The sequence below is a fragment of the Cherax quadricarinatus genome, unplaced genomic scaffold (genome assembly GCF_038502225.1).
Source record: "Cherax quadricarinatus isolate ZL_2023a unplaced genomic scaffold, ASM3850222v1 Contig3100, whole genome shotgun sequence".
NCBI classification, from domain to species: Eukaryota; Metazoa; Arthropoda; class Malacostraca; order Decapoda; family Parastacidae; genus Cherax; species Cherax quadricarinatus.
The window spans coordinates 24,216-49,221 of NW_027198126.1; the positions used below are offsets into that span (position 1 = coordinate 24,216).

Consider the following 25,006-nt stretch of genomic DNA (forward strand, 5'->3'; position numbering starts at 1 on the left):
TATATGGCAAGATGAGCGTTGCTATTTAAGCCAAGATCGCAAGTTCTGCCTATTCGGCACGACATATATATATATATATATATATATATATATATATATATATATATATATATATATATATAATTATATACATATAATGTCGTGCCGAATAGGCAGAACTTGCGATCTTGGCTTAAATAGCAACGCTCATCTTGCCATATAGGACAAGCGAAAATTTGTGTATGCAATAATTTCGCCAGAATCATTCTGAACCTAACGAAAAAAATATATTTCACTGCGTTTGTTTATTATTTAATTATTGTAAACAAATCTAAAATATATTTAGTTGGGTTAGGCTAAAATAAATTGTTCTTGTTATAATAAGGTTAGGTAAGTTTTCCAAGATTCTTTTGGAGCAAAATTTAAATTTTTTACATTAACATTAATGAAAAAAATATATCTTTAAACGTATAAAAGAAGATTTTAGAAAGGACTTAATTTTAAATGAGTTCTTGCTAATTGACCAATTTTACATATTCGGCACGACATATATATATATATATATATATATATATATATATATATATATATATATATATATATATATATATATATATATATATATATATATATATATATATATATATACATATATATTATTGTGCGTGTGTGTGTGTGTACTCTATGCCGCGTTCGCGGGTTCGAATCCCGCTATAGACTGAGAGATAATGTTTGCGATTTGTTAATCATTTGTTAATCATAAAACGAAGCGTCCAGTTTGGCCTATTTGGCAACTGTGAACTTTGCCGAATATGCCGAATGAAAATGTTTTTGCTATAAATCAACGAAAATCGATCTGAGCAGTACGAGAAAAGTATATATCGTTGATTTTATATAATAATAAATAGATGTAAATTGACCTGTGATATATATAGCAGAATTAAGCTAAAAAAAATACGTTAGTTTAAGGGAGGTTAGGTGAGATTTCCATATCTATGCTTTAGACTTGAGAGACTTAACATCTCCTACCAAGGCTGACTTGCTGATCACATTCCAGTTTCTGTTTCTACTGTCTCAAGTGTCTGTCTCAAGATATCAAGGTGTTGCATATGTATCTTATTCTTCACCTTCTCTGTACTGTACACCATGAGTAACAACAGCATATCTCAGGCATCTCAAAATCCTTCAACGAAACTGTTTTGTCGCGACTCATAAAGGTAAATATAGTATCCCTGGCACCTGCATGGCTGCCTACGTGATAGAAGCTCACTATGGGACAACACTTGTCAACACACTACATGTCTGCTATCTGCTCTCTTTTCCTCCGGTCTGTCTTTCCGTCTCGACTCTATATTGATACTTAAGTACATAATAGAGTTATCATTAGCTCCTATGGGAGCCTCGAAATTGATTCTCCTAAAATCAATATGGGTGAACATAATTTCACGCTGAATTGGCTAACTATAAACCCTCATTTTTGTGTGACCTACGATACTCTAACTTTGAATAATATTGCTGACTAAAATTTCCTTGCTCTCTGCCTTTCGTCTTTCGCATCGAACTCTCATATTCCCAATATACTTTCCATGATTGTAAACATATAAGAGTAGGAATCTTTGTCTGATCTTATTTGCTGCATTGGTTGTTATATTTAGGAAATTGTGTCCTCATTAATGTTGTTTTCTTATCTGTGCCTTCTGTTGTTAGGGTGTGGGTTGTATATTATTGCCATAGCTACTTCAGGTTTGCAAATTACTACAGTGTTTGTTATGAAGTCTCTGAAATAAGGACAGTTTGGGACGTCCAATTCCCCAAATCTACATTTTCTCCCAGTCAGTAGAGTTATGTTTTCCTTTTTTTCCTAACTATATATAAATCCCTTGGGAAAACCACATTCATTACCATTCTCATTAATTTGGCTTCTCTAAAGCAGTTAACAAAAGAACATAAGAAAGAAGGAACACTGCAAAAGGCATACTGACCCATGCGAAGCCGGTCAGGTACTTTGTGAACCCTGTGTAAAAAAAAAAGAGTAGGAAAAAGCGATAGTTCGAAGGAGAAGAGAATATGTAGAATGGGCAATAAGAGAGAAGGGAAAGAGTGTGAATGGGAGGAGCAAAGGTAAGGAGGGAGGAGGAAAATTACAAAGAGAGAAATAGAAATGGAAGAAAATGGGAAGAAATCCTGGTAGAAGAGAACTGGAGTAGAAAGAGGAAAGGAATGGAAAGTGAAAGAGAGTGAGCGGAAGGGAAGGGGGGGGGGGACCGGCAGGGAAAGAACCATGACTGGGGAGGGGAGGAAATGAAAAGGTGCCAGTTGTTGAGACGATGGCCCTTGGGGATGCTCGGGAGGTAGGATTTCCTTCTCTAAACCTCGTCAGTCACATACGTACATGATTTGCTGCTTCTCTGTGTTGATCCCCCACTTCTTTCCCCGTCCAGTCTTATTCTCCCGTTCCTCTGTTTCCTCTCCCTTTCCTCTGCTTGCTCTCCCCTTCGCTGTTTTTATCTCCCTGTCTATAATAATGCGTGTGTGCCAGCATATCTCCGTGTAGCTCATTTTCACATAACAAGCGAAGCTTTAGCAGTTGTGAGCATTTCCTGCCTACACTCGGCCACCTCGAAGCTGTTGATTGAATTAACTTATTTGTTTTTTAAATAACGTTTTAAGAAGTTAGAGTGGCTTAATCTATTCGAGAATATAGTAAATAGCATTTATAAGTTTATAGGAAGCATTCAGAAATTAACGTTGGATACCTCGTATGGTGAGTAACTTAGTGAAATGAGAATAGGTGCAGCAGCTCTATGGCTCTGTTACAGCCTCTCTAAAATTATAGGACTTTAATAATAATAATAATAATAATAATAATAATAGCAATTACAATACTATCAATAATAATACTATTAATATTGATAATATTATTATTGATAAATATTATTGATATAAATAATAGTATGTTGGTGTTGATTTCCTTACATGTATTATCTTCTTACTCATTTATTTATCTAAAAAACAATAACAGCACTTGCAACTGTAGTAGTAGTTGTATTACTAACAGTGTTAAAGTAGAAGTATAATTTGGTAGTAATACCATAAGTAGCTTTTCATAATTTAACGTCATGAGTAACACGGATTCTGTTTGGTGTTCCCCAGGAAGCCGTGACATGTACAGTCCAGCGCGGCCGCTGGTGCTCCCTCCACAGACCACCGTCGTGTCGGCGTCTAGTGGAGGCGCGACACCCATGGAAGGTATAAGGTACGCACCCTCGACCGCAGCCGCAGCCGCCGCAGCCGCCCGCCACTACGACCTGGCTCAACACGTTCTCTCTCAACACACTGCCGCAATGGCCAAGCTTCTCGGTAAGTCTGGGGAACTTAGGTTGCTAAGCTCTGGAGTAAAGTGTACACCTGGAGTTTACCTGGAGAGAGTTCCGGGGGTCAACGCCCCCGCGGCCCGGTCTGTGACCAGGCCTCCTGGTGGATCAGAGCCTGATCAACCAGGCTGTTGCTGCTGGCTGCACGCAAACCAACGTACGAGCCACAGCCCGGCTGGTCAGGAACCGACTTTAGGTGCTTGTCCAGTGCCAGCTTGAAGACTGCCAGGGGTATGTTGGTAATCCCCCTTATGTATGCTGGGAGGCAGTTGAACAGTCTCGGGCCCCTGACACTTATTGTATGGTCTCTTAACGTGCTAGTGACACCCCTGCTTTTCATTGGGGGGATGTTGCATCGTCTGCCAAGTCTTTTGCTTTCGTAGTGAGTGATTTTCGTGTGCAAGTTCGGTACTAGTCCCTCTAGGATTTTCCAGGTGTATATAATCATGTATCTCTCCCGCCTGCGTTCCAGGGAATACAGGTTCAGGAACCTCAAGCGCTCCCAGTAATTGAGGTGTTTTATCTCCGTTATGCGCGCCGTGAAGGTTCTCTGTACATTTTCTAGGTCAGCAATTTCACCTGCCTTGAAAGGTGCTGTTAGTGTGCAGCAATATTCCAGCCTAGATAGAACAAGTGACCTGAAGAGTGTCATCATGGGCTTGGCCTCCCTAGTTTTGAAGGTTCTCATTATCCATCCTGTCATTTTTCTAGCAGATGCGATTGATACAATGTTATGGTCCTTGAAGGTGAGATCCTCCGACATGATCACTCCCAGGTCTTTGACGTTGGTGTTTCGCTCTATTTTGTGGCCAGAATTTGTTTTGTACTCTGATGAAGATTTAATTTCCTCGTGTTTACCATATCTGAGTAATTGAAATTTCTCATCGTTGAACTTCATATTGTTTTCTGCAGCCCACTGAAAGATTCGGTTGATGTCCGCCTGGAGCCTTGCAGTGTCTGCAATGGAAGACACTGTCATGCAGATTCGGGTGTCATCTGCAAAGGAAGACACGGTGCTGTGGCTGACATCCTTGTCTATGTCGGATATGAGGATGAGGAACAAGATGGGAGCGAGTACTGTGCCTTGTGGAACAGAGCTTTTCACCGTAGCTGCCTCGGACTTTACTCTGTTGACGACTACTCTCTGTGTTCTGTTAGTGAGGAAATTATAGATCCATCGACCGACTTTTCCTGTTATTCCTTTAGCACGCATTTTGTGCGCTATTACGCCATGGTCACACTTGTCGAAGGCTTTTGCAAAGTCTGTATATATTACATCTGCATTCTTTTTATCTTCTAGTGCATTTAGGACCTTGTCGTAGTGATCCAATAGTTGAGACAGACAGGAGCGACCTGTTCTAAACCCATGTTGCCCTGGGTTGTGTAACTGATGGGTTTCTAGATGGGTGGTGATCTTGCTTCTTAGGACCCTTTCAAAGATTTTTATGATATGGGATGTTAGTGCTATCGGTCTGTAGTTCTTTGCTGTTGCTTTACTGCCCCCTTTGTGGAGTGGGGCTATGTCTGTTGTTTTTAGTAACTGTGGGACGACCCCCGTGTCCATGCTCCCTCTCCATAGGATGGAAAAGGCTCGTGATAGGGGCTTCTTGCAGTTCTTGATGAACATGGAGTTCCATGAGTCTGGCTCTGGGGCAGAGTGCATGGGCATGTCATTTATCGCTTGTTCGAAGTCATTTGGCGTCAGGATAACATCGGATAGGCTTGTGTTAACCAAATTTTGTGGCTCTCTCATAAAAAATTCATTTTGATCTTCGACTCTGTCTGGTTAGCGGCTTGCTAAAAACTGAGTCATATTGGGACTTGAGTAGCTCACTCATTTCCTTGCTGTCATCTGTGTAGGACCCATCTTGTTTAAGTAGGGGCCCAATACTGGATGTTGTTCTCGACTTTGATTTGGCATAGGAGAAGAAATACTTTGGGTTTCTTTCGATTTCATTTATGGCTTTTAGTTCTTCCCGCGATTCCTGACTCCTATAAGATTCCTTTAGCTTGAGTTCGATGCTTGCTATTTCTCTGACCAGTGTCTCCCTACGCATTTCAGATATATTGACCTCTTTTAGCCGCTCTGTTATTCTTTTCCGTCGCCTGTAAAGGGAGCGCCTGTCTCTTTCTATTTTACATCTACTCCTCCTTTTTCTTAGAGGAATAAGCCTTGTGCATACATCGAGTGCCACCAAGTTAATCTGTTCTAGGCATAAGTTGGGGTCTGTGTTGCTTAGTATATCTTCCCAGCTTATATCGGTTAGGACTTGGTTTACTTGGTCCCACTTTGTTTTTGTTATTGAAGTTGAATTTGGTGAATGCTCCCTCGTGACTAGTCTCATTATGTCGGTCTGGGGCTCCACGCATACATGTCTGAACCTCAATTATGTTGTGATCTGAGTATATTGTTTTTGATATGGTGACATTTCTTATCAGATCATCATTGTTAGTGAAGATGAGGTCTAGTGTATTCTCCAGTCTAGTAGGCTCTATTATTTGCTGGTTTAAATTGAATTTTGTGCAGAGATTTAAAAGCTCGTGTGAGTGTGAGTTTTCATCAGAGCTGCCTCCTGGTGTTGTTACTGCAACAATATTATTTGCTATATTCCTCCATTTTAGGTGCCTTAAGTTGAAATCCCCCAGGAGCAAGATGTTGGGTGCAGGAGCTGGAAGATTTTCCAGACAGTGGTCAATTTTTAACAGCTGTTCCTGGAATTGCTGGGATGTTGCATCCGGAGGCTTGTAGACTACCACAATGACTAGGTTTTGGTTCTCGACCTTTACTGCTAAAACTTCCACTACATCATTTGAGGCATTTAGCAGTTCTGTGCAAACAAGTGACTCTGCAATGTACAGGCCAACCCCCCCCCCCCTTTTGCCTGTTCACTCTGTCACATCTGTATAGGTTGTAACCTGGGATCCATATTTCGTTGTCCAAGTGATCCTTTATGTGGGTCTCAGTGAAAGCCGCGAACATTGCCTTTGCCTCTGCAAGCAGTCCACGGATGAAAGGTATTTTGTTGTTTGTTGCTGGCTTTAGACCCTGTATATTTGCAAAGAAGAATGTCATCGGACTGGTGGTATTGTTGGTACTGGGGGGGATTTTTTTTCCGGCATTAGTATCTGTATCTGTTGGTTTGGAGTGGAGGCCATCGACTGTGGTTCCACTCCAGGAATGACTGGATTTGATGTACGATTTCTGCCATTTCCTGCCAGTTTTTTTTCCTTCCTGGCACTAAAAAACCTCTCCCTCTTGAGTGGCTGTGGCTACCCAGGTTTTCCCATGGCCTGGATGTTTTGTATCTTTTTGTACCCTTTAGATGGTGTGCCTGGCAATTTAAGTTATAGCACAGTCTTTCCTGTACTGAAGAGGTACACATTTCAGGGTGAAAAAGCTTACAGGAAGGGAGTTTGCATTTTCCTGTTGTCATATGGGCATGGCATTTTCTAGGGTGGTCATAGTTGCACGTCCCGTCTGTTTTTCCAGATTTCCCATGTCTGCAGATACCAAGTGCATAGTATGTGCACAGGCTTGGTTTCCGTTTGCCTTGGGTTTCTGTGACTGTATTCCCTGTTGGTGCATGTTTCCCTGTCTTATTCCTATCCTCCCTAGCACCAACAATTGAGCTCCCACCAGTTGTTTTTGGTAATATATCCTCACTATAGCTAGTGGAGTCCTCTTGTTTGCTATTTCCTGTGGTATTTCTAGTTTGCAATATTGGTTTTATCTTATCTTAGACTACACTTGTTTCCCCACTACGGTTCCTGTCCCCTATGAGGTCATTTATATGTATTCCTTCCTGCGTATAATTCCCGACTACCTGGACAAAATCTCCAGCTTCACCATTACTGTCTCCCAGGACCGCACCTCCAGCTTCACCATTACTGTCTCCCAGGACAGCACCTCCAGCTTCACCATTACTGTCTCCCAGGACAGCACCTCCAGCTTCACCATTACTGTCTCCCAGGACAGCACCTCCGGCTTCACCATTACTGTCTCCCAGGACAGCACTATCAGCCCCACATTTACTGACTACCAGGACATCACCTCCAGCCTTACAGTTTCTGGCTACATGGCCAGTATCAAGGGCAGTACCATTCAGCCCAGACTTTTTATGTTCCCATCTGTTGTAGAAAGCTTCCAGGTTGTCTATGAAAGCAGCTTCGATGTTATCCTCTTTTAATACCCTTGTGATTTTAGTCCACAGATTTTCCTCATTTGGGCATACCCAAAAACACTTCCCTGTTTTAATACTGCTTGTAGCTAGTTCTTGGATATCTGCACAAGGGGCGTGACATCAATTTCCACAGAAATAACAATTTATCCATGTGGAAGCCCGTTTGTTTGATTGACTGCAGACTATACAGAGCTTCATAATGATTTGAGTGGTTGATTTACTGTAATTCTACTAGCAACCTCTTGAATATTCTATTAATAACCTCCTTAAATGAAGCTCTAGCTATTTGTATTTCTATTTCTAACTAATTGGACCGCTTACCGTGTACGTTCCTGGTTTATATTTATTGTTTGTGTTTGATAAGGGCGCCTACAACCCCATCCGTTTACAGTCTGCTTTATTGTCCAACGAATCCGTTTAAACCAGTCAAGGGTTCGGACCATCAAGGGTTCAGACCAGTCGAGGGTTCGGACCAGTCGATCTGATCTGATCAGTGGGTCACTTATTTAAAACATACTAGTCGGTGATTTGGGCTAACACATGAAGGATCTACTTGAAATTATCTACCCGAGTAATATGTGATTTGATTGATACAAAAGTATAACTTGCGTGTTGAAGAGCCGGTGATTTCTGGCAGCTCCTACAGTGACGAACGGTCGAGCCTCAACCCTTGTTTATCACACTTTCTTATTTCTTTATTCCTTAACCACTTTTTATACACCTACTTTTATTTTCATTCTGAATTTTCATTTAGATATATTTGTATTATCTATTCCCATAGATTGAAGTTATAATTTTTTTTTTTTTTGGCCAATATAATGTTTCACTGTTGACCTTTATCTGATTTATTAGTTACATAGTTTAGTAAATTAAAAAAAGTTAGTTACAGACAATTGAAGAGAAGAAAATTTTTAATGTGAGTGAGTAGTTCACTCACATTAGAATTAGAATTAGCAACACAGCTGCTAAAATGACCTCAGCATCTAGCTAAGTTAACATAAAACACCTGTCTAAATTGCAGGGACCATTCGACCGCCGGGTATGATCGGAGGTTCGAAGCCGAAGGTAGCCACTCCTCAGGTAGTAAACAAGATCGAGCAGTACAAGCGTGAGAACCCGACCATCTTCGCCTGGGAGATCCGCGAGAAACTCATCTCTGAGAGCGTGTGTACCAACTCCACCGCTCCTTCCGTCTCCTCCATTAACAGGATCCTCAGGTACGTGTCATCCCCTGCCGTGTCCTACTGAAGTATTTCCAGATACGTGTCAAATGACGCTCTACTTGAAGATCTCCAGGTATGTGTCCAAGGTAGTATCTTCCATCGGCAGAATTTTTAGGTACGTGTCTTTAGTCGTGTCCTGTTGCAGTATCCACAGACATGTGTCCCCTTCGTTCCCTTCATCATAGGGTTCTTATGTAAGTATCCAATGCCGTGTTCTACTATAGAATCTCTAGTTATCTATAATTTTTGATGTATCCTGCCAAGTATGACTTTTATAGCTGGCCTTCAGCAGTATTCACTAATACATGTATTTCTGACGTGTTCGACGTCAGGATCTCCAGGTACGTATTCACTGCAGTTTCCTACTACAAAATTTCCCAGGTACTTATTCTTCGGAGCGTGTTCTGCGTCTGAATTATCATGTAGGTGTCCTCTGTAATGTCATACTGCATGATCTTTAGGTGGGTGTCCTCTCTAGCAAGTTATACTGCAGTAATTTCAGGAGCTTATCTTCTGCCGTGTCCCTTTTCCAGGAACCCAAGGTACGTGTTTACTTTGGCATCTCCTATGTCATCATTCCTAAGTACTTTGCCTCAGGTAGTGCTTTCACTGGCATATCCTACTGATGTATGCCATGTCCTCCTATATAACACGAAGTCATGTGTCCAATCAGGCTTGTCCTATGGCAGAATCCCTAGGTACGTGTCCACTTAATCATGTTCTGCTGATGGCTCCCTATGAATGCACCTTGTGATCTGTATCTTCTGTGTTCGTCTTTCTGAACTCTTCCGTGTCTGGCGAATGCTAAATACACGGTGCCGTATCTTAGTTAACCTGTATCGCTCTACTTACGATATGTATCCTAAATCGAACACCTATGTGAGGAGAGAGACAAATGATGTACAATGCGCTTCTTTAGTTACAACATTTCGCCCACACAGTGGGCTTTATCAAGTCACAAACAGATCTGTCTGAAGAGGGACGATGAGGCTATACACCGGGAGCGTAGTGAGTAAAGAGTCAGGTTAAGTGTGTTGAAGCAATTTCCTTGGGTAGTTGTAAACTCAGGTTGGATAAATATATGACTGAGAAAGTAGATAAGATATGTGCAATATGTTCTACTTATGTAACTTATCTATCTGTCTTGCTGACTGTTGCACATGTATCTTACACATCTACTTGTCGATATTATATACCAGTTATTATGACTGAGAAGTGTTGAGCTTGGGAAGAATCTGCCTAGCATGGACCAGTAGACCTACTGCAGTGCTCCTCCATATTTATGAATTGTTATGTGGGATACATATCTGGAAGTTTCCTGGTAAGAGGCTCAGCTATGTTGCAGAAGCCATTGTTCGGACTGAAATTGTTGGATTTGCCAATGAGTGATGATTCTAAGAACCTGCGTCTCTGGGTGTCATCCTCCTTGGCAATGAACCGTGTGCCCTTGTGGTTAATTAAGTGATTGTGGGAGTTTTTGTGTGTAATGGATGCTGACCTATTGTTGTATGGAAATACGTGAATGGAAGTCTGTAGACATTGCGCCGACGTTTATTTTATTCCAACGTTGCAAGAGACTGTGTATACCTCAGCAGTGGTATGAACTTACTGGTAGTATCCCTTAATGGTGATGTTCTTGATCGCAGTGGAGGCAGTGGCGATTACTTGGGATTTGATATTGGAGAGAGTATTGAAGACGTGTTTAACAATTGAGTAGTTGAGGACTATATGTCTTCTAATAGTGGTGCCTCGACTAGGTTACCAAGAATTTGTATAAGGCCTCTGCAAACTAGGATGATATGACGAGGATAGTGAAATTTAGAAAATATTTGTTAGAGAAAATGGAATTATTCTACAAGGAATTAATTACTTAAGACACACAGAGCACGCTGGAAGAAACATATAATATCACCACCTGTCATAGTCTTGGAGTGAGTATAAGTAGAAAAAATCGTATTGGTTGGTGCGTTTCCGGTAGACTTTGAAATGAAGTTCATAATCAGATTGGCAGAGTAGAACATCGAAATGAGAGAGAGTACCGTCGACTATTTCCAGCGTGAATTGGACTGAGGGGTCGACCTGCTTGAGTATACACAAATAACCTACACGCAGGAAACGATAACTTTTGACAACTTTTCGGTCTGACATGAACCAATGAAAAGTCAAAGTGAAATGAGAAGGCCAGATTACATACGGAAGGGGGCGGGGGAATACGGGATAGATGACAGTAGTGAAAGTAGAGGTAACAGTAGTAGTTGCATGGTGGAGGGCATGGAATAGTGGCAGAAGTAGTAGTCAAGGTAGCAACAGTTACAGTAATAGTAGTGATGAGGTAGTAGCAGTAGTACTAGTAGTAGTAGCAGCAGTAGTGGTGGTAGAAGTAAAAATGAGGTATTAATATAAGAGTTCATAGCAGCGGTCACAGCTGAAGGGCAGAGAAAGACCTAGGAGCGAACGGGAGGAGATAAGGGATAGTAGTAGTAGTTTAGTCCATAAGGAGAGCTACTGGCCCACGATGGTGAGATAAAATCCCTGCGGGACACAACTCCTCACAGGACAGAACCAACCAAGGAAGAAGACAAGAAAGGTAATGAAGAGATAAGGAGAGGAGGAGGAGGAAAATGCTAAGATCGAGTTAAAACTCTCCTTTTCTCCGTCACACTCAAGACTTCATCGTATGTGTTCGGCTACATCCGACCTATAAGATACTTGGTCTTGACGCTGAGTCCCTCTTTACTGATGTCCCTCTTGACGATGATGTCTATCTTGATCTTATTCGTCTTTGTGTGGCCTCGAAGCCTTTGTCGTTTAATAGTAAATTTTATTCTCAAACCTTTGGTGTTCATTTGTTATGTAGATGACATCTTTGCTCTTTGGCCACATGACTCTTCTCTTCCAACCATTCCACAATGTCCTTAACAATCTTGCTACTTCCATCAAGTTCAAATTAGAATGGTAATCTAACTCTTTGTAAATGGTCCAAGTCGGACCGAAACGTCGTCGTAAGCTCCTCTCTTCTATGTGCGGGTTATTTGTGTATCCCTTCTCCTTTGAAATCTCCCTTTCTTTGCCTTCCCTATATTTCCAATATTCTAAATCTTAGCAACACCCTCTGTCTTTTGGATATATTCTCCTGCCACTGATGCTTCCGGAGTCTATTCCATTTCCTGCTCTTCCTATCCTCTCCAATACTTTGGTGAAACTGGCCGCTCTCTTTCTGACGGTCGTAAGAGCATAAGACACTAACAACGTTCTTTTCTGTCGTGTTTAAGATCACAATCATCCTATTAACTGGTCCTTTCCCAAAACTGTCTACCATTCTTCTAGCCTTCACAGGCGTCATTCTGTCGAAGTATCCCTAATAAACGAGGCCTGCTCACAGACCGGGACGCGGGGGAGTTGACCTCCGAAACCCTCTCCAGGTATACAATAATCTTAAACATGCGTTTTCTCTATAGATGACTGCCTTTCTCCAAATATTGCCAATGTTCTTAACTTTAGAACATTTGCAACCTGACATAACCTTTGCCTCATCCTCTTTTTACCTCTTTACCTTTCATGTATTTTCATTGCCTTTCCTGTCTTCCCAGGTGAGATCTGTACTATGACGGTCTTGTCCTGCGAGGGTTTTTGTCCTACTCCCGCAGACCAGTATCTTTCCTGCAGTGCTTCTTCGCTGTATTGTTCTAATAAACTGCCACCACTTACTACTCTTTCTTCGCTATTACTACATTTTTTGCTATAAATATTCCCAGTTTTCCACTATTACCTTTCCTATCTTCTTATTTCTACCTTTCCTACTGTTGCACAACTACTGCTTCTGCTACCATCACTACTACTACTACTACTATTATTTTCACGTCTACTTTTACTACTACTACCATTACCTCATTACTGCTACTACTGTGAAAAGTAAATGGTATGGTGATGCCGAAAAGATGTAGAAAAAATGCCTATGTACAGTTCAGGACATTTTTTAAAGGAAACGTTTTTCAATGAGTAGTTTCTTCAGTCTTTTTAATAAGTGTCCTGAACTGCACACACGTGTACTTTTCCACTACAACAAAAATTATTACCAGTATTACTACTGCTTTGCTACTGCTTCTGCCGCTATTCTATGCCCACCGTACTACTACAACGGCTGCTACTACCATCTCTACTTCCACTACCATTACCACTTCTTTCCTCCCTTGCCCCCTCTCGTATATATTCTGGCCTTATTTCCTCGTAAGGGCATCACATCCCCACCAAATGAACTGAAGACGCGCTGTGCCCCAGCTACAGGGTGTCTCCGAACATTGTAGCTAACTGCTACACCACTTGTGTTGAAGACTCGCAGTGCCCTCGTCATAGTTCTGCCCCCGATATAGGGCTACAAATGCTAACCTACTTGATCCGAAGAATACTCGCTCACCGCGCCCTTGTCATAAGGCTGCCCTCGCCATAGGGCTGTAAATGATACTCCACTTGACCAAAATAAAAGTCAGCATGCCCTTGTGATAGGGCTGCCCATGAAGTAGGACTGTAAACGGTACATCACTTGTACAAACTCCGACACCCCTTCGGAAGCCAGTGACGGGTCACCATCTGGCAAAGCCCCGAGTGAAGACTTCGTTCTTGGCGAATACAGTATTATCTTCAACCCTTCTCGCTTCAGTGTGTCAGTGTGACTCGTCAATGGTACAAGGAGGACCAAACCGTCATCATAAGTTTCCTTTCTGTTAAGTGTGGATTATTTGTGTATTGTTCTAGCCACGGTATTCTGTCTTTTTAATCTTCCTGGTTGTTTATGTTTTGGTGTACCGGGACGTCGAGTCGTGTAGGATTTATGAAGAATATATCGTTAACATTATTGAGCCAGGTGATGGAGGAGGGGATAACAGAGGAAAACCGCTCCGCTTCGAAATGTTCCATATATTGATTTGCCACTATAGCCTTTAGCAGGTAAGTCATAGGCAGGCCGCAAGTCTAGCGAAAGAGAGAATTTACAAAAAAAGCAGGTAAAAAACAACATGTAGTTCAGTAAGGTCTACAAAATCAAGGTTGGAACAGGAATGTCGATGGTGTCTTTATATACAAGGCAGGAGATCGATGGCTTGTAATGTAGATGCCTTGGTGAATAGGAATGTCACGTCTAGACTTGGAGAGTTCCTTGTTTCTAGCGTAGTTGAAGAGATCGCCAGAATGTCTTGTATGTGCTTGAATAACGTTACCCAAATGATTTTTCTAGGTTTTTGGCTAGTATCCTTAATATTTGTTTTTATAGGGGAGAGAGCGCTGCCTGTTGTATAGATGAATCTCACTAGATTTACAAGTTTTTGGGTCATCGGTAAGCCATACATTCTGGCAGGTCTGAGGATGTTGGATATAATTTGTAGAAGATACTTCTTTCCTCTTAGCTACTTACATACAAAAACATATTGAAGCCAGCTAGATGAGGCGCCATTGAAAGAAGATACATAGTCCTCATTAACAACTCCAGCGTCAAACACGTCTTTTATACTCTCTGCAATACCAAATTCCTAGTCACCACTGCCTCCACTACGATCAAGAGCATCACCAATAAGGGATACCACCAACAAGTTCTAACCATGGGAACTTGCAACGATTGTGACAAAAAATACGTGGGCGAAACATCCACAGACCTCTACAAATGTGTTTCTGAATACCATTTCGCTAACAGAGTGGACGACTTCAATAACGCCTGTGTTTCATATCGAAGCTCCTACAACGAAGGTTCAGCTTTAGCTTATTGTCAAGGAGGAAGACACCCAGAGACGCAGGTTCTTAGAATCATCACTCATTAACAAATCCAACAGTTTCAACCAGAACAACAGCTTCTGCAACATAGACGAGCCTCTTGCCAGGAAACTTCTAGATCAGATTCTTCTCATGTTCAACACTTTTAGTCATATATTTGTCAAATCTTAGATTAAAATTACCGGGATCAAGCTTCAGCACATCTAATCTGACTTTTCACTAAGCTTTCTATGTACAGGTTTAGCTTCCCTTTTCAGGTACATCTGTTTGTGCTTTGATAAACCCACTGCATGAGCGAAATGTCGGTAAAGGATCATATACAGCATTTGTGTATCTTCATCATGTGTTTATTATATATCACTTCTTTTCACTTATGTGAAAAGTAAATACCTGTGAACCGTGTCATCTGTGAGTCACACTCCAACGTGTGAGCGGCATTTGCATTGTTTAATGTATGAGAACTTATGCGTATCATACTATACTCCGAGCACATACTAAATTATGAATAAATATCACAAAACAAAGGCTAGTATAGCTAACAACCAACTCACAATTCGGAGTAAAACAGTTTGTAAGACAGTACTGAGCATCGAGCTAGGGTCCATGCAGTTCGAAGTCCACTCACATCTATAACGATGCAGTCGCATTGAACAAATTTAGAAGGCGTTTCAGTACATCCTGGCTCATTATCAAGAAATAATATCGCCTAGTCTTCTCTAAATATTACGATTTAGTTGTGACGACATCCTAGATCATGTCGGTAGTAGATTGCCCGATGCCAAGTGTAGCGATTAATGTATGTATCCTGTATTAGAGTTTTTGCTGTGTTTGTCTAACGTGAGTGGAGTTACGCGTGTGTGTGGTCTCGGTAAAGTTTTCTGAGAGAAACAGCGAATTAGTTGAAGACAAGAGGAAGAGGAATACAATAGGTGGAAGAATTTGTGGAGAGCAGCCAGAGAAGACAAGCACTGAGAGTTTTTTGCTCCATGTCTGAGTTAAGTGGTGTTAATGTACAATAGGTGGAAGAATTTGTGGAGAGCAGCCAGAGAAGACAAGCACTGAGAGTTTTTTGCTCCATGTCTGAGTTAAGTGGTGTTAATGTGTCTCAAAAATATACTGTATATCATGAGATACGTATCATGCTGTCTTGTGAAAAGATATCCTGGGATAAGCGTCATGTTCAATGTCCCTTGATAAATATCCTGTTATTATTATTATTATTTATATCTTTTGTAACCTTTATTTATATACATTACTTAGTTTCTTAAAGCTGGTCAGGCGCACTTAGTGAAAATTTTGAATTGATTTTGGTCTGTGTAAATCCTAGTTTGCTGCATCCGTTAATTTCTGAGCCTCGCACCCGGTCAGTTTCATGCCTTCAACGCTGTTACTTTTATTGCTGGCTGCACGCAATCCAGCGTACGAATAACAGATGGCTGATCGGGCACTGACTTTAGATATCTGTCCGGTTCCCTCTCGAAGATAGCCAGGGGTCTGTTAGTAATTCCCCATATGAATGTAGGGAGGCTGTTGAACAGTCTTTGGCCCTACATACTTACTGCGTTTTCTCTTGGTGTATTCATGGCATCCCTGCTTTTCATTGGAGGCATGTTGCACGATCTGCTTAGACTTTTGCTTTTATAAGAAGTAATTTCTGTTTGCAGAATTGAGACCTGTCCCACTAGGATTTTCCAGATGTAGATTGTGATGCATCTTTCTAGCCGGCGTTCCATGAAGTGAGGGTCAAGGGACTTCGAACGTTCCCAGTAAGATGCTTAACTGAATTAATACGTGCAGTGAAGGTTTTCTGTTCATTTTGTAGATCTGCAATTTCATCTGCCTTGAATGGAACTGTTAATGTACAGCAGCATTCCAGCCTAGAGAACAAATGACTTAAAGAGGATCATCATTGGCATGGCATCCCTTGCTTTGAAAGTTCTTATTATCCAACAAGTTATCATTATCCTCGCAGATGTGATGGTGACACTATTGTGATCCTTGAAGGTGATATCACCTTGAAGGTGATATTATCACTCTCAAATTCTTAACATTACTTTTTCGTTCTGTTTTGTAGTTAGAATTTGTTATATACTCTGTTCTAGCTATTATTTCCTCAACTTATCCATAGCTGAGTAACTGAAATTTGTCCTCGCTGAACTTCATATTGTTTTCTGTGGCTCATTTGAATCATTGGTTTATTTTCACTTGTAGATTTGCAGTTCTTAGTGAATGATTCTCACGCAGATTCTAGTATCGTCAGCGAAGGCGCATTGTTATGGCTTACATCTCTGTCTGATATGTACATGAGGAACAGGATGGGGGTGAGTATTGTGCCTTGCGGAGCAGAGCTTTTCTGTATGGCAACCTCCGACTTAACTCTGTTTACCATTACTCTTGGTGTTCTACTGGTTACAAAGCTAAAGATCAGTCTACCCACTTTTCCCGTTATTCCATTAGCACGCAGTTTGTGTGCTATTACACAATAATCGCGATTGTCGAGAGCGTTTGTAAAGTTTATGTATATACTTTGTCCTCCAGTGCATCCAAGACCATGTCATAGTGGTCCAGTAGTTGTGAAAGGCAGGGGTGACCTGCTCTAAACACATGTTGCGCTGGGTTGTGCAACTGTTGGGAATCCAAGTGATTGACGTGTTTAAGGATATTGGTCTCCTCTGTTTTTTTTTTTTTTTTTTTTTTTAGACTTACGTTGTGTTATGTCCTAATTTGCCATTTTTATTAAAGAAATTTGAATATTAACTTATGGTGACTTGAGTCCATTTTCTGATTCCCTTCAAATCTTCAAAATATTTAACTACATTGTAAGTTTTTTGCCGCACTCTGCACTATTCCAATAGTGAGCATTGCTGCATAGTGACTGGTATTAAATACGGGGATACCTCTCTCGGATTGATCAGCGACATAAATTATTATTGTTTATCTTTATCATTATCTTTTATTGTTATTAAGTGGAAGCACTTAATCCATAATGGTGTAATGGAGCTTGGAAATGGGAGACAATTAGGCTGGATCTGAGAAACAGGAGAGAAATTCGAATTCCTCGCGTCAGGAAAGATTCCTTTTAAAGTCTGTGATACGTGTCATCTTCGGTGTCTTGTGTTCTCTGACACGCCCTGCACTGCCTTGCATGTGTTGAGGTACGTGACTAGTGACATTCTGGGCTGAGTGGTATGTGCAGTTAACGAGTCATGTGTCATTCGGGAGGTGTCATGTGTTATTAAAGTGCATCCTATCCATGCTTGTCATTAGCTCTCTATGACCCATCCCTCGTCTCATCACTGCTTCTCTCCTGCAGGAACCGGGCGGCGGAGAGAGCAGCGGCAGACTTCGCCCGCGCCGCCGGCTACGGCCTCTACAACCCCTACGCCGCGGCCGGGGCCATGCCCTGGTCTAACCCTGCAGCCGCCGCTGCTGCTGCGGCGGCGGCGTCTTCGCCTATTTGGGGGGGCGCCGGTGTGCCGCATGCAGCTCTTCCTGCAGCCTATAGTTCGTCGGCGGCTGCCCATGCAGCTCTAGGCCTCCACCCTCTACACGCCGAGAAGTTGAACCTCTCACTGACAACACAGTCACATCACGACCACAGACCAGGTAAGCCTCTCTCATGTTAGTCAACAAGCGCTAGTATTTACCCCTAACTCTATTGTTTACATCTTCCACTATTGTTTACACCTGCCACTGCTGTTTTCACCTGCCACTGTTATTTACACCTACCACTGTTATTTACACCTGCCACTTTTTTTTTCTTTTTTTTTTTTTATTCGCCGGTATTCTCCCGGCCCGGGTCTTTTCCAAGTAGTGGTGACCCGGCCTTGGCTCCCTATCTGGGGAGTGTCTCGAGACTTAAGTCTCCCATGGGAGGAGGTACAAGTACCCCCTCATCTTTGGGACCTCTTGTTTACACCTTGTTTACACTCTTACCTCTTACCTCTTGTTTACACTCTTGTTTACACCTGCCCAATTAGAAAAAAAACACGTGCACTTTTAAAGGACGGAGTGATCATGTGATATGCTAAGTCGGTACTTGGCCTTCACAGTTAAAATTGCGTCATTAGTCTTAAGTGACTTTTCCCATTCCTTGGAGGTGCCGTGGCGCTGCTTAACGGTTTTTGATCCAGAGAACTAGAGCTACCCTGCATGTGCATCAAACCTGACTGCCTCTCGTTATTTTAAGTTATGTTAACGTGGAGAAAACAATTCTAAATGACTGACTCACACGCAAAATAGTGGACCAGGAAGTAAGTCATCTTAAGAACTTAATTGAGCACTGACGAGCTCCGGGGCGTGATAGCAGAGAACGTCCGAAAACGAACGTTGACTTCAATATTGCGAGTCGGTTTTCGCACGTTTTTTCAAATTGTTTATAAACGCACGGATTAGTTTGAATTTTTTTCCTGGTGTTCACGCGTCTTTTTTTTTTTTTTTGTAATTTTAGATTTGAATTCCCTGTCTATGTATCAATGCCTTGTTGATATCCGAAATGTATTGCCTTTTATTTACTAAGAAACTTCGGCCAAGTGGGCCATTTAGTAAGTATTAATATCAGGCATCTTGAACACACGTGGGAGGGGGACATTTAAACTGGCCATTTTCATTGGACGATTTTTCCTTTATTCAGCCCCAAAGACGGGCAAGTATGTGCTTTATCAAGCCCTACAGAATGAACGTTCTTGGGTAAATTGAGTTACTTGGTGGAACACTCTGTGTATATTTAGACAAAGAAACACTTGCACAGGTTAAGATATTTATCGAGGAAATGTTTCTCTGCGAGTGGTTAATGAAGCTAGTTGTGACGAATCAGCTTCTCAATAAATGTCTTTGAATTGTGCTTGTGACTGTATCTACGTACTTACTGTAGGTATTATCCTACCTGGTTTAGAAACACATATAGGCAAACTCTAGGACATCTCTTCAAAATCGTTTCGGTCCTGGGGACCTTGATCACTTCTGAAGTGATCAAGGTCCCAGGACCGAAACGTTTTCTAATAAATGTGCCCTAATGCTTGCCTACGTATCTTTGTACCCAAATTGTCGGTATTTCTTAGCAAGTGTATGTACATGTGTGCGTGGGGGTGTACATAATGTGTGTGGTGTACATAGTGTGCTTGCGTGTGTGTGTACTGACCAATATGTTCTTTTCTATATGTGGTTACAGGAGTTGATTCACAGCTCCTGGCCCCGCTTCTTCGCTGGTCACTACTATGTTCATTCAATAGTAAAGGTAGTAGCAATAGTAGAGGAATATAGGGGAAGACGTAGAGAAATTAGAAGTGGGACCGAAACGTCGTCGTGAGCTCCTCTTTCCTATGTGCGGATTATTTGTGTATTCTTAAAGCTATGTGTAGATCTCGCCTCTACTATACTCTCCAGATTGTTCCACTTTCTGACAACACTAAGGCTGAAGAAATACTTCCTAATATCCCTATGACTCCTCTGAGTCTTCAACTTCCACTTGTGCCCTGTTGTTCCTGTATCCCATCTCTGAAACATTTTACCCCTGTTCATCTTCTTAATTCCTTTCAGTATTTTGTATATCATTATCATATTCACCCAAGCTCTCATGTCTTTCAGTGACATCAGGTTGAGTTTACTTAACTTCTCCTCATAGGACGTACCCCTTACTTCCTGGCCTAGTCTTGTTTTAAACCCCTGTACTTTCACCAGTTCATTGGCGTGATTGACAAGGTGTGGACTCCATACTGTTGTTGTGTACTTTAATATATGCCTGCTGTTCACGGTGTACAGTGTCGTGAAAGATTCCATACTTTGATGTCGAAACGCTATTTTTGGTTTTCCAGACGCCCATATGCTGCAGCAGTTATTTAGTTGATGTGCTCGGTATGATACTCACCCCATCCTGTCAGATATTCCCTGATCCATTGCAGTACTTTTCACGTTATTCCTGCTTGCTTCTCTAGCTTTTGTGCCAGTCTCTTGTGTGGTACTGTCAAAAGCCTTCTTACAGTCCAAGAAAATGCAGTCTACCCGCCCCTCTCTCTCATATCTTCTATTACCATTTCGTAGAACTCCAGTAGGTCTGTGATACATGATTTTCCATCCCTGAAGTCGTACTGGTTGTCATGTATGAGCCCATTCCTTTCTAGGTGCTCCACCACTCTTCTGATAATCTTCTAAACGACCTTACATACTATACATTCACTGACATTTGGTCTGTAGTTTAATGCTGCCTGTCTGTTTCCTTTCCTGTTGGGGTTGCCCTGTTTAGATAGATTTATTGAGGATTGTTACTAGCGGCACACACAGTGCCTCAGCTTCCCATCTCAAGACCCATGGAGAGATATTATCTTGTCGCACTACCTTCGAGGTGTCTAACTCACACAGCAGTTTCTTCGCATCCTTCCTTGTTGTGTGTATCGTGTTCAACATTCGCTGGTGTACTCTACTGCCTCGGTTTGCTGGAAACCTTTCTTTCTCTAAATCAGGTGCTGAGCTTTTAACATACTTCTTGGTCATTCCTTGTGATCCCGTCTTCTTTCTTAATCCTGATCACCTGGTCCCTGACTGTTTTTTTCTTCCTGATGTGGCTATAAAAACTTTGGGTTAGATTTGGTTTTCGATGCTGTTTCATTCTGGGCCTTATCCATGGCTATTCATTTCTGGCTTCTAGCTCAACTCTTTGTTTTCTGTGTCCTTTGCCTAATATGTTTTTTCCATGCTCTAGCACACTTGGCTTTGGCCTCTCTTCACCTCTGGGTAAACCAGGGGTTCGGATCTTTCCATTATTTATATTGCCTCCCTGCACTTTGTGGCTACATGTTCCTGTTCCATTTCATTTACTGTCTTTCCCTCTAATTCTCTTCCCCACTGCACTTCATACTGGAATTGCCTCATGCCGGTGTAGTCCCCTCTAGAAGTTTGGCTTCTTCCCTCCATCCTATGCTGTTTCACTCTATATTGTTAACTCTACATGGTATTCGAAAGTCAGGACCATGTAATCACTAGAGCTTAGGGGCCTTTCGTATGTAATATCCTTTATGTTGGAACCACTCTAGGTGAATACAATGTCCAGCCTTATTGGTTCATCCTCTCCTCTCTTTCTGATTGTGTCCCTAATATTTTGCATGAAGTGTTCGATTACCACTTGCAGCATCTTAGCCCTCCACGTTTCTGGTCCCCCATGTATGTATGTATATAAAGTTGCGTGTGTGTGCATTTGTGGTGTGTGCAAAATAACCACTGTGAAAGGATAGTGTGTGTGTGTATATAGTGTGTGTGTATATGTATAATGTGTGTGTGTGTGTGTGTGTGTGTATGTGTGTGTGTGTGTGTACTCACCTAGTTGAGGTTGCAGGGGTCGAGTCTAAGGTCCTGGCCCCGCCTCTTCACTGGTCGCTACTAGGTCACTCTCCCCGAGCCGTGAGCTTTATCATACCTCTGCTTAAGGCTATGAATGGATCCTGTCTCCACTACATCGCTTCCCAAACTATTCCATTTCCTGACTACTCTGTGGCTGAAGAAATACTTCCTAGCATCCCTGTGATTCATCTGTGTGTTCAACTTCCAACTGTGTCCCCTTGTTGCTGTGTCCCATCTCTGGAACATCCTGTCTTTGTCCACCTTGTCAATTTCTCTCAGTATTTTGTATGTCGTTATCATGTCCCCCCTATCTCTCCTGTCCTCCAGTGTCATCAGGTTGATTTCCCTTAACCTCTCCTCGTAGGACATACCTCTTAGCTCTGGGACTAGTCTTGTTGCAAAGCTTTGCACTTTCTCTAGTTTCTTTACGTGTTCGGCTAGGTGTGGGTTCCAAACTGGTGCCGCATACTCCAATATGGGCCTAACGTACACGGTGTACAGGGTCCTGAACGATTCCTTATTAAGATGTCGGAATGCTGTTCTGAGGTTTGCTAGGCGCCCATATGCTGCAGCAGTTATTTGGTTGATGTGCGCTTCAGGAGATGTGCCTGGTGTTATACTCACCCCAAGATCTTTTTCCTTGAGTGAGGTTTGTAGTCTCTGGCCCCCTAGACTGTGCTCCATCTGCGGTCTTCTATGCCCTTCCCCAATCTTCATGACTTTGCACTTGGTGGGGTTGAACTCCAGGAGCCAATTGCTGGACCAGGTGTGCAGCCTGTCCAGATCCCTTTGTAGTTCTGCCTGGTCTTCGATCGAATGAATTCTTCTCATCAACTTCGTCATCTGCAAACAGGGACACCTCAGAGTCTATTCCTTCCGTCATGTTCACAAATACCAGAAACAACACTGGTCCTAGGACTGACCCCTGTGGGATCCCGCTGATCACAGGTGCCCACTCTGACACCTCGCCACGTACCATGACTCGCTGCTGTCTTCCTGACAAGTATTCCCTGATACATTGTAGTGCCTTCCCTGTGTGTGTGTGTGTGTGTGTGTGTGTGTGTGTGTGTGTGTGTGTGTGTGTGATCATATGTCTGTGTCTTTGTTTTCGTGCATTTTGTGAGTGTGTCCATCTGTGTTTAGCTTGCTGTACATTGTTCTCTGCTGTGTATATTAAACTTGTTTTCCGATCTGAAGAAATAAACATGTTTTTTCTATTGCGTATATAAGAAACGTTACTGAGCGTTTGTGTTTTTCTCCTTGTGTTGCACAGAGGATGTCGAGTGTGGAGAACCCCGCGGTGAAGGCTCTAGCAGTGACTGTGGCGACGACCGCCCACCCACCGCCTCTTCCGCCCCGCCCACGACCGCATCCCCCACCTCCTCATCCACGCCCACACCCACCAGTAAAAGCAAGATCAGCTTCAGTGTGGAATCTCGCCTCCTAGCAACGCCGCCACCCACCTCCACTCACCAGGGTCACACAGTCTCCAGCCCAGCACACCCCACGCCCACAAACCCCGCCCACGGCACGCCCGCGCATGAAGTGGGGCCACTGGTTACGCGGGCAGTGCCGGGCTGGCGCTACCCCCGCTACCACCCGTGGCTTCATAATCTCACTCGGTAGAGTTTGTTTTATATAGGGCAGCCATTACCGCTACATCCATGCCAACATCACACCCTAACTTACCTTGCTACAAATATCATCAAAACTCTTCCCTACTCCCCAAAAAATACCTAATGTAGCTACGACCGTCATTCATCACAGCCCTCACCTACACGACCTACAATTTCACCTACAAGCTCTGTAACCTCTCTTACAAACCCTACAACCTCACCTACAAGCCCTACAACCTCATAAACACCATAAGCCGTACCTAATGCAACTGTAACCTCACTTACAAACACTACAAGCCGTACCTAATGCAACTATAACCTCACTTACAAACACTACAAGCCGTACCTAATGCAACTACAACCATCATCTACCACCTTCCTCTTCCCCCAAGCTTTAGACCCTCATCTACATGTCCTACCTTATGTAACAACTACCATCATCCATCACAATCCTCTGCTACAAGCCCTACCATCTCGCCTACAAGCTCTAACTACTGTAGCCTCAACAGTTATCTTGTCAGTAGTTATCACTACCTTATAAGCAGTTTTGACCATGAGCTCTGCCACAATAGTTACCTCCAGCACACTACCTCAGACGCCTCTCAAAACCGTTGCACTCTGTGGGCCAACTTCCTTGATGCCGCCGAGGGGCCTCTTAATGTCCTTTCCTTCCTTGAATCGAACCTGATCACCTCCAACACCCGAGGCGCGGTATAAACCTTGAGGGTTTAGTATTTTCCACTACAAATATTACTCGGAACCTTTGCTTCTCTTCGTTACCATTCAAAAGATCTGTACAAGAATGGGACAGCACTAAACTCGTTTGGTTCTCACAGAGCTTGGTAAGGGAGGGCAATCAGGGTAGATCCAAGGAAGAGGAGAATAGCTCCAATTCCTCAAATCAAGAGCCCCATCACGAGGATCAATTCACCCCACATGTATAAGGGATCAGGAATAAATCTTTGTTGCGTAGTGGCTTCGGGTCGACGACAACAACACGACGGTAATAACACAGCGAGAGAGTCATCATATACACAGACTAGATGACCCTCGGATAACAGCATGGGGATCCTAGTGAGATCTTGATCTCAGAGCCTTAAGCACACTATGTTAAATATACAATAGTGAAGTGCCAGCAGCTGCTAATATACACTCAAATATAATACGAGTAATACTGGCTCACTTCCATGACAAATTAAAAAGTAAAGATATAAAAAGAATGAAAAAAAAAGGCAGAAAGAGGCTAGATCATACCAGTGAGAAAAACTAAGTTTCGACAGGACAGAAAACGCTGCACTAAAAACAATCCCAAAAAAACGCCAACACAGCTGCAAGCAGGTTGAGCCGGTAGGTGTATTGTGGTCGACACACGAGACTTCAGCGCGACGATTGAGCAAGCGCACGTTTTTTTTTCTTCGTCTCTCAGCGGGATGCTCTCTTAAAGTCAGCAAATCCTACTTAAAAAAAAAAAATCTTTCCTCAGTTTGGCAAAGACTTTACGAAGATGAGCATCAAACAATAACACGATCAGATGGATGATG

General features: G+C 42.5%; 1 protein-coding gene across 1 annotated transcript; it reads left to right on the forward strand.

The window, feature by feature from the left end:
• Positions 1 to 3,134: 3,134 nt before the first annotated feature.
• LOC138851970 (uncharacterized) lies at positions 3,135 to 24,264 on the forward strand. The gene is made up of 4 exons (XM_070081557.1): positions 3,135 to 3,339; positions 8,556 to 8,751; positions 17,831 to 18,123; positions 23,123 to 24,264. The coding sequence occupies exons 1-4, from the start codon at positions 3,144 to 3,146 to the stop codon at positions 23,473 to 23,475; spliced, it is 1,038 nt and encodes a 345-aa protein (XP_069937658.1). The 5' UTR covers positions 3,135 to 3,143; the 3' UTR covers positions 23,476 to 24,264.
• The last annotated feature ends 742 nt before the right edge of the window (positions 24,265 to 25,006 follow it).